Source organism: Thunnus thynnus, chromosome 4, assembly GCF_963924715.1.
Source record: "Thunnus thynnus chromosome 4, fThuThy2.1, whole genome shotgun sequence".
NCBI lineage: Eukaryota > Metazoa > Chordata > Actinopteri > Scombriformes > Scombridae > Thunnus > Thunnus thynnus.
In genome coordinates, this window is record NC_089520.1 from 11,586,637 (window position 1) to 11,597,746 (window position 11,110).

The window sequence follows — 11,110 nt, forward strand, 5'->3', positions numbered from 1 at the left end:
TATCAAGTGATAGAAACGTTACAAATAAGTATGACAATCTTATTTCGATATTAATGGCGGCAGCATCTCCATGGACTATTTCTATCTACATGTATGTCAGTAAGAGGATTACTAGCTTTTATCCTGAAGTAGGCAAGATTTGCCAAAATGTTGATTAACTGAACTACAAATAAAATGTTTTCATCGGATGTGTGTGCCGATTTTCCCTCTGTCCTTGTTAGCATTACAAACATGTTAAAACCATGGATGTATCATAAAAGCTCTCGTAAAACATCCATGGTTAAAACACAGAGAATATGGGTCAGTTGACTGTTTGTGTTTCAACACCCCAGACTTTATGGAGCAAACAAACAAAGTTTCCTCTTATATGTAAACAACCACAGGGTGAAAGGGAGTCCAAATATTTGACATAACATTTGTTTAAATAGTAAAAAATATTTCAGTATCTATATTTACAGTACATGCACAGACATCTAGATAGATCAAATGAGAAATTGTGGTGTTGCCGCAGGAGCCCCTCTGAGTCAGAAAGAAGTGTTGGGAATATGTTCATAACTGAAAATACATAGGTATTACTTCCTCTGTATGCTGATTAATAAATTAATGTAACAAATATTAGTGTTTAGTGTAAACAAATGCAGAATTTTTGCATCAAAATGTCAAAAGCAAAACTCAGATAATCTCTACTATATTTTGAAACTGGAGCAGCAGACTTACTTCACAGAAATGAGGATTTAAGACTTTTTTTCTTTCTTATACACATATCATACAATATTTTGTAAAACTAGTACCAATGCTGACCCATTATTGAGCTTATTGGGGAATTAAATCTAACCATCCAAACAAATGCACACGTACTATATCATGGACTACAATGCACAGTGCCTGACAAAGGGCACCCTTAAGCATCCATAATAATTATTATCATTTATAATATTCAGATTTATTCAAAATTCAGATCATTGCTGTTTTTTATCTTTTAAATTGTTTTAATTTCCAAATTTTGTGAAATTCATGGGGGTTCCCTTTGTTAAGATAAGCTTTGTCAAGTGTCAAATAATTTAAAAAACTTAACAGACCACTGTGAAGGAACTGACAATATAGTATCTCCAGTGAATTGCAATGCATTTCCTACAGTAGTTCCAAAAAGTGTTGGATCAATACATATTTTATCATGTGAACTCCAACTGTATTGTCTTTTAACAAAGTGCAGGATTTAGTGATATATTTTGATACATGTTCAGGGATAAAATATCAACAGATTTCTGAAAAGCTGAGTTGAAAAATTCGATTACCTTGAGGCTTGTTGAATAAATTCTCCAATAGAGCGATGTTTATCTTTTTATTTTTCTTATTTTTAAAGTATTTGATTTTTTAAAGAGTAAACAAGACAGCAACAAGTGGCAGTTCTAGCAGAGACTCCTTTCAATCAACTCTACAAACAGAGCTACATTTTGGCTTCAGCTCACTTGAGTCATAATCCCGACTGGGGGGTCAAATACAATATAAAGAACACTGGGAGTATCAAAATACTTGGCAGGGTCATAAAGGATGTTGTTTATAGCACTTGAGTGCATGCGAGGCAGAGATTCAAGATTAAAGGCGAGATGCTGGAGACGGTGCTGGAGAAGGGAGGGGGGTTTATTTTGCCCTTTCGCCTTGGCAATCTGCTATGGAAATGCTCAATTATTTGATTGCATAAAACATCCAATTTAGGCAATAAATTGTTGCTGTTACATAGTGCTGTGAAGTGTAATGTTTGTGTGATCGGCAGAATCACCCTGTTAAGTAACAGTTGATAATATGTTTCTTTGCTTGGAAATTGGAGGAGCTCGAGCGATGCCTTTGTGTATTTGTGTGCACACAGAAGTAGGTTTACATGGATTATTTCTAACGTCTGCCAGACCTGAGTTACCGAAACCTTTTGAGAGCAATAATCCTGTGTTATTAAGTCTAGTTTTGCAATGTAAAAATAGGCAAAGCAAGCCCATGGAGAATTTTGGTTTTTTTCCATTCTAGCCAATGCCCTTTGCCATCTGTTTGCAGGTATGTGCCCACCCATTGTAGACTTGGGCAGCTTGCCGCCATGTGATCCACTACTGGGTTTAAAAGCTTATGGCCCACAGAGAAGGGCATAGTATACAATTCCCCACTGAACCCCATCACAAGCGCACATCACACTATCTGGGTAAGTCTGTGTGCTCTTCTTATATGTGCTCTTCTTATATGTTTTTAACAGTAAATGGAGATTATGTTGTAATATCACTTATATTATTCCTCTGTGCAAGTGTTTTTTAGACATGTGGGTTCAAACTGGCATCATTATATCATCTCAGGTTGTTTTTTTATCACTAACTATACTCTTCTGAATTGTATTTACTCATACAGGTGCTGCATCCTAAACATGTCAGACACAGAAGATGCCACATATGAGTGAGTAAATGAGTGTGATGATAGCAAAGATAATGCCAGCATAGATGGAATCAATTCTAATAAAATATTTTTGGTGTTTTTTTTTTCCTTTCAGGGAAGAACGTAAGTTTATCTCCTCACAGAACCCAACACATGGGCAAAATGAGTCTTCACAGTTTGTAACTGAAGTGTAGTAATTAGGCTGCAGATTCAGGCAGCTGCATGTTGTCAGACAGCTGCTTCACATAGAATACAGAAAAAACAAAATTGAAAAAAAAAAATGTATGCATGATGCAATAATGCTGCATGTATGTACAGTATATCACAAATGCATTTATGCCCATGTTTAATATAAGTGTTAAGTACTTTGCCATGACCGTTGACTTCTGTTCTTTACCTCTCTTTGTGTGTATGGTGTGAAGGAGAGGAGGATATTGTTGGTATGTATTTTAATACAAACAATATCTGTGAAAGCAATGTAAAACTTTGCTTCTAAATGCATCACCTTTAAGAGTCTGGTTGTATTTTTGCTGCCACTTTATTACCTGCTTTACACACTTAAGCCTTGCATTTAAACATTCTCAGTTACTTAACACACCGCATTTGCTAAGCTGCTGGCTTCACTGCACAGCATACTGTATTTTTGGCATATCGGTGCCACTGCAGAGGCAGCTGCTGTCCTTGAGCTTTTCTGCCAGATTGACCTTTGTCCTCTCAGTCAGTCCTCGCTGTCTGAGGCTGGAGATAGTTTACCGTGCACATCCCTGAGGATCTGTCCTTTCAATTCAAATGATGCAATGGGTTGCCATCAAAGAGATAAGGGGTCTTACCTCTATTTCTGTCTCTTTTGTATGGCTGTCCATGAGGGCCACTGTGCAGCCCTGCTGTCCCTAAAACTAAACAGCACCTGTCTCCTTCTATGTGGAATCGCTGTTAGAGTAATGTAGGTCAGCTTATGTTCTCATTAGAGGACCTTGGGGAAGATAGCGGTGCAGGCACAATACCCACTTTTACTTTTATGCCTGTTAGAAGTTGTCTAAATGCAGGTTGGATTACCGTCTTTCCAATGGAAAGAGGTTGAGTTACACCCTGTGGCCAAAGGGACTCTGACTAAAAGCTTGTTGTCACTGTTTCCCACAGATGCCCAATAAGGAAAGCAATGTTGGGAACAAAAAACACAGCTCTAATAACACTCCTTTGCAAACAGTGTTGCAAAAGCTAAATGCAACTGTCAGGAAGCTGGTGGCAAAATGGCAAGAATCACTCTCCTACTTTAGTCATATCCAAATTGTGCGATATCTGTTGAGCATTAGAACTAGAATTAGTATAGTTAATTTTTTGGTAAGCCACTATTTTAAAAATTATAATAGGAAAGACGTTATCTGCACAGTTTCATTAAAAAAATAGTAATTTAAAAAGTATTATTTAAATGCAAGAGTGAAGCTACATATCCACTATTGCCTAACTGGGAATTAGTGGATAAAATATTTACTAATGAAACGTTAAAATGAAATAACAGAGTGCTGTGCAGGTCAGCAAGGGGTACAATATATGAAAATTGCAACAGTACAAGTCAGAATATAAGAGAATGTTTTCTTGTTTTTGAAGGCATCGTCAAAAATACACACAAGTGGCAAAAATAATGTTGATCTAAATGTTGTGTGAGACCAACATATTGTTTGCTTGCTAACCCTACATGCTTGGTCTGCACAGAAGAGGAGGAGGAGGTGGAGGAAGTAGCAGAGGAGGAGGAGGGGGAAGAAGGTAGTACCGCTTATGCTAATATATGTTTGCATGCCAGCTGTGAATAGATATGACTCTATTGTTAACACAGTGTTTGCAACCATCTAATGACAGTCATTATTAGAGTACATATGCAAAAGGAATATATTGTCCCATGAAAACCTTGTATCTCCAGAATGTTAGTTTTTCAAAAGCTATGAAAAACAGCCCTGTTTCCAGCTTCATGATAATGCATTTTTCAGAAAATCAAGTAGATTTTAAAAATGTTTATATGGCTTAACACTAACCCATTAATGCACACTTAATCCTTCAGTTTAATTGAAAAACTCCAAATTACCTGGAGATACATGGTTTTGACTGGAGACACACTCTATATATAAACCTGGGAATAGATTGTGACACTGTCACAAAAACCATAAATGCACCTGTATACCTGCTGAGAATGCAACTATTGTTAAAATTTCCATTTCAAGTTGTATAGCATTGTTTATAAATGTAAATTTAACACCTACATGTAAACCAAGAATTATGTGGTTATGTGTAAAAGTTAAGGATGATCAAATATAGATTTTTATTTTTATTTTTTATGCAAGACTATCTAAGTAGCAGGATCTGGGATCAAGATACAAAATAGAAGAACTGTTGCCTTTCTCTGTGTCTTGTGTTGGGTGGTTTATAACTCTGGCTCACTTCAATAATTGAAAGGTTAATAATTGGTTACCAATAATTACAATGACTAATGGACTAGGTTCACTGTCTTCTTTGTTACTGGGCAGGGACTCAGGTGCAGACAACATATGAGTTATCTGTGATGATAATCTAAAGCAGCTGCTGGCTCACAGAGTAACATGTACGCGCCTGCATACCTTCCTGTCTAAGTTCATCGGCACTGACAGGAGATGGTCAAATATGTTGCCTCAGTAAAACTGCTGTGTGTCAGAGTTCATTCCAACTCCATTGTTATTGACAGCTATTCCTTCCCGTAAATTAATGACAAACAAGAGAGCAGTGTGTGTCAATCAACAATGTCACTTCATTATTGTTGTGGTGGACTTGTTGAACCAGAAAGTCTTTTTTCTAAAAGGATCTTTAATTTGCCTGTCTATATCAGAGGTTTAGAGTGAAAGCTTTATCCACATTTTTTAATCAAAGTAAAAACACACATTTCATGAATATAGCATCATTTTTATCCAAAACATCTTACATTTGGAAGAGATTCTGACTATTAAGGTAATAAAAGCATTCAATGCCCAATGATAACCACTTAAATTAAATCTTAAAACACATTTACAACCATATCTACTTTTCAGAAATGTACCAAGAAACTTACCAATTTACTGAGAACCACTCTGTAATCCTGTTTTAAAACACACAAAGAGAACATTTTCAGGGCTATTTGTGAGGGCATTAGGCAGGTCATGGCCTTTGGTCAACCTTGGCTTAAGTCCTGTCCTGCAGGCCTTGCAAGAGTGTCATCACTCACCACATGTCAATGTGAGCTCTGTAGCTTTTCACCACCCAATATTTACCTTGCACTGACTCTCTCATCTTTCAGCAGATGCTGGAGAGGAAAATGACAGAGGTATGGACAGACTATAGAAAGTACAGAGGCTGCATGTGTGTCAAAGTGGAAAAAATGCTGCTCTGTGGGGTTTTTTTTTTTTTTTTGTGCATGAAGTGTTTCTTTTTTTAATAAGTTGTCCTATAACATCTTCTCTTTTTATGGGTTTACAGAAGATTCAAAGCCCAAGTTAAAGTAAGAGCACTGTTTAAAAATACTCAAATTGAAACAATTCATCATGAGAGACATAATCAAATAAAAAGATTTTCATTTTGCATTTTCCTCAGGTCTGGTTTCATGCCTGGTTTGGCAATTCCCAAAATCCCAGAGGGAGAAAAAGTTGACTTTGATGTGAGTTCATCTCAAAACTGATCAAAGAATCACCTGCAAGCTGTTCTTTGGGCAGAACGTTTTCAGTTCACTTTTGACTTCTTCTTTTACTTTCAGGACATTCATCGAAAACGAATGGAAAAGGACCTGACTGAGCTCCAGACTCTGATTGAAGATCACTTTGAGAAGCGTAAGAAAGAGGAAGAGGAACTTCTTAGCCTCACAGATCGCATTGTACGTTCATATCTCACACCTTTGTTTCAAAATTACACTTACAGTTTCCAACATGAACCAATGGTTTTACAAAGTGATATCACCGAGTCATGTCAAGTCTTTCTTTTCTTACTTCAGGAGAAACGCAGGTCGGAGAGAGCAGAGCAGATGAAGATCAGAGCAGAGAGAGAAAGAGAACGGCAGAACAAACTAGCGGTATGTAAATGCAAAATGTTTTGTCAAATAACATTAACAGATTATTATTAAAGAACCCTAAAGGTCTCACAGATACAATCTCTAAATGATTATCATTTAGAGATTGTATTTGGTTGCTACACCAAAGGCCAATACAGCTATGATTACACTTACATTCAATTAAAACAAGTTTAGACAATGTCACTGATAGAAATACTGTAAATGAATGATCAGAAATACTGTATTTGTTTTCACCAGGAAGAGAAAGCCAGAAAAGAAGAGGAAGAGGCCAAAAAGAAAGCTGACGATGATGCAAGGAAGAAGATGATTCTATCCAACTTGAGTTTCACTGGATACAAGGTGATGATTTTGTGAAACATTAAAAATGTCATGTCCTAATAGATTGAGGCATACAATATATAACACATGTGCTCTATTCCTGACCAGCAGACACAGACTGGGCCAAAAAGACAAACTGAAAGAGAAAAGAAGAGAAAGATCCTAAATGATCGACGCAAGGAGTTAAACATTGATCACATGAAAGAGGAAAAACTCAGGTAAAATAAGAACACATTAAAAAACTTTGCACAAGTATTTATAATTCACTCTTAAATCTTTCCATTATTAATTTCAGATTAACATAATCAGTTTTCATTATTCACCATCAGCACTATGAAATGTTTTCTTGTTCTCATCTCTCAAACAGGGAAAAAGCAAAGGAACTGTCTGACTGGCTGCGCCAGCTAGAGGCAGAGAAATTTGAGCTTCAGTTTAAACTCATGAAACAAAAGTATGAGGTGAGATATCATACTTTAATTCTTGTTGTATCATCACAATCATATGTACATCAGCAATATGTCTTTTGAACTGACAAAATGCAAATAGACTAATTACTGACAGACTGAAAGATTTATCACACACAGAGAACATTATTTACATGTGCACACCCATAACATCTGACTACCAAATTCTCAGTTATCATAAGTGGAACTCAAACAGAGATCACTTCTTCTTTTACATTTGTGTAAGTTGCATACTGGACCAGAATCAGCTGTCAAAAAAAGTTGTGATGTCACACATCATGCTCCTAGGCCCACCTCTTAAAAAGTAACAATATACAACATTCAGCCCCACTACATATCTCACTGTAGCACCTGCATCTCAGACCAAAACATGTCATTTACTCAACGACATTGTCTATTTCTTGCCTCAAATGCTTCCAGAAACATATTTTAGCGTACTGTTTAGATGTAATATCAGAAACTTTGTGACTCAGCAGCCATGTTGAAAATGGACAGGGGAGGACACGGAGGGACTCGCATGCACTAACATGCACATGTGGCTGGAACGGCTATGAGAACAAGAGCAGAGAAGCTGGGATTACGACACACACAGAGGAAGTGTGACTACATTCACTGCTTCTGTGCTTTACATAGCAAATAGTTGTTTATTGACGTCCAGTGAGGCTGAAAGTCATTTATTGCACCTTTTAACTTAGATTTTCAGTGAGTACAGAGAGCAGAGGAATGTGAAACAGCCCTCTGGTGTCAAACACGCATCCATACATATTGCACAGTAAAGGTCAAACTTCCAACTGAAGTAACAAGAAGAAAAGCACATTTTTGAGTGGACGGGACTTTAATAGAACACAGTGACTGCAATGTGCTAATGCATGCTGCATGCTGTTTTGGGATTCGTTTTGTTTTGTCTGGATATTGCTAAGGCATAATAATTCATAAAACTGGCTTTGGCTTTGTAGGAAAGATTTTGTCTGTTAACTATGAAACACATATTTGCACAGGTCACCGTGCTGAGAAACCGTGTCAGTGATCATCAGAAAGTGTAAGTCTATTGTGTTATAGATGCTCATCACAGTAGCAAAATCGCAGTGCACACACTATGATTTTATTCAGTGCTTCACACATGCACTGCATAAAAGCAAGTAATTACTGCTGTAATAAATTAATGCATGAATTGAATTTAGTATTCAGTAATTATTGTATTTGTATTAATTTCATTAGTTGTATTAGTGTTTTGTGTCTAACTGACCTCGGACTGCAGATGGAAATGAGCTAATAGCTAAATCTGGTACAACATATCTCCTTTTGAGAGATCTTGTTTTTGTACGTTGTCCTTGACAAATAAACATAATAAACTAAAAATAATAAATTAGAGCATTTTAGTCTTAAATATAACATAATATCACCACTTCAATTTTTTTTTAGAGACAAACTGTCATCATGTTGAGTAGAAATATAAAATAAAGTAGATACAAAAAGGTAGAAAGCAGAAAGCAACACAAGTAAGCAATATTAGATAATTCCCTGCTTAGACTGATTGGTCTGCTCTGATGTAAACATTCACCTAGTGACCTCATCAAGTTTCCACCTCCTCCTGTTTCAACTTCCTCTCAGATTCTTTCTCTACTTCGATCTCCATTTGTTTGAGGCAGCGTAAGTAACAGCTGCAAGAGCCAGCTGCCCGGCAGGGCTGTTTCCTAAGTACACCCAGCTGAACGAGCCGGGGAAAATAAAAAGGCGAGGTGTTCAAACAAAGAGCAGGCTGGGGATTCTGAACAACATATACGCACTCAGTGTCGAAAGAGAGATGGACTGTTATGGAGGTCTAACAGCTGAGAGATCTCGTAACTGCAATATGATATCTGTGTTAATGTAGCTCACAATAAAACAGTGACCCACTGCTGCTGCAATCCAAGTCATGTGAACCCTTCCCGCTGATCTCATGTAGGCTGTGTTATGATGAGGGCTGAAGCTCTAAACAAAACATATGTCAAAAATATTCACAGAAATATTCTCAGTGTGGTTTGTCATTTCAAATATCACTTTGATTGGTTTACACTATATTCAGTCACTTTGAGAGCAAAAGCTATTATTCATTTTCAAATATTGTCATATCTGACAGAACTAAAATTTCAGACATACAAAAAATTAAGACATAATTTGTCACAGTTTCACATAAAAATTATCAGTTTATGCACTTATAAGTAAGCCGCAGGGGTCAATTACCTCGGTAGCAACAGCAGATAAAGATAGCAGTCAACTATTTGGTAGCAAATCCCCTCCAACAGCAGACAGCTATGAAAAGCTTTGAGCAACTCCAGTGTCTCAGTGCAGCAGCATTTTGTGAAGGCAGTCCTGGAGGGGTCACTAGATGAATCTAAGGTCTAAGGATGATACTGAGATAGAAAAAAAGTAAAACAAAAAATTCTACCATGCAAAAGCTTGTTTGTTTTGTAGAATTTTCTCTAAACTTTGTTTTTACACAACTAAATACTTTATAAGTGTATCTCTTCATAACTCTAAACTTTGATTTAATGTCTCATAACTCATTGTCCAGTAATGAATGAGGGGTCACGGTTAGATATTGCTTTGTAGTAAGGGGTCACAAGTACGTACAAGCAAGTACGTACTTGCCCTGACGAAAGCCTTAATGGCTGAAATGCATAGGCATGTTTTTGATTGTGACTAAGTGGCCATGAAGTATTAAAGGAACTGAAGAGCACCTTTCTACACCCAAGCAGCACTCCATGCATCTGTTTTTTGACTAAATAGTTTCAGGGTGGCTGATAAAGCAGATGTGGGTCTGCAGGTGGACTGCAAAAGTGCAAGAAAACCTTGAATTGCAAAATTCTGAGCTATAAGTATTAACGGCTTAAAATAAAAGTTCGATGACATGGAATCCAAATGTTAAGAGAAGTTCAATTTGTGGTCTTTGTGATGTCCTTTCTGCAACATGAATTTCCCTAAAATAATTTAAATTTCAAATTGAGTGACTTATTTGCATCAGCAGAATAAATTAAATTTCTTGTGTACAGACATTGGAGGCAACAGATAGGTGAGAGAATACATGATTTACTACACATGCATTTCCCACAGGAGGAACATACAAGGTTTGATATGCATTACAGGTTGAGTAGGTTGTGCGGTGGCTGATGTGACAGATCTCTGCTTACTTTCACTTTATTTTCAGTTCAAAGGGACGCAGGAGCAAGCGTGGCCTGAGGAAATAACATCTGACATCAACTGGAGGGAAACATCTGACATCCATGATATCACTGAGAGTAAAATAAACAATATAATAAAAGCTTTCTAAATACTTGAACAAAGAAGAGCAAAATAAATAAATAAGTAAATCGGAAAACATCAAAAGATTCTCTTAAATAAGTTATCTGAATGAAGTGCATGCTGAGTTCATCTGCAGAAGTGTAGCAGTAGAGTTTCTGTTTGCAGACTGATCAAGTGTTCTAAGCTAATGCGTATTTAACAAGGATTTGTCAGGAAGTGTGTAACCCATTATAATGACTTTGGTATCTAGAAGGACTCTTATGTCCTTTCGCTGAATCTGTCATTTTTATAATGGTGAAGTTGAGACTTAATTATTTGGGTTTTGTGTGTACAATTTTATGACTGGAATTAATTAAAACAATCTTTATTTCACAAACCAGAAATAGTGTCCTTTGTCTTAAGTCTTTGTTTCCTTCACTTGTGGGTACTTTTGAGATGAGCACCAGCTTTATAGTACTTATAAAAGTACCATGCACTGCACCTTCTTTAACGAGATCTGATGTGTAATTTATGTTGGGTAACAGATTCAGTCCAGTTCATTTTGTCTGTAAACCACACTGTTATCTCACTT

General features: G+C 36.7%; 1 protein-coding gene across 1 annotated transcript; it reads left to right on the plus strand.

Annotated features, from left to right (window-relative positions):
• The first annotated feature begins 4,143 nt into the window (after positions 1-4,143).
• Positions 4,144-10,906, plus strand: tnnt2b (troponin T type 2b (cardiac)). Its single transcript, XM_067586688.1, has 11 exons — positions 4,144-4,176; positions 5,714-5,737; positions 5,890-5,911; positions 6,004-6,067; positions 6,164-6,280; positions 6,398-6,475; positions 6,713-6,814; positions 6,905-7,011; positions 7,161-7,251; positions 8,256-8,296; positions 10,445-10,906. Exons 4-11 carry the CDS (start codon positions 6,014-6,016, stop codon positions 10,482-10,484), a joined length of 630 nt encoding a protein of 209 aa, XP_067442789.1. The 5' UTR covers positions 4,144-4,176; positions 5,714-5,737; positions 5,890-5,911; positions 6,004-6,013; the 3' UTR covers positions 10,485-10,906.
• The last annotated feature ends 204 nt before the right edge of the window (positions 10,907-11,110 follow it).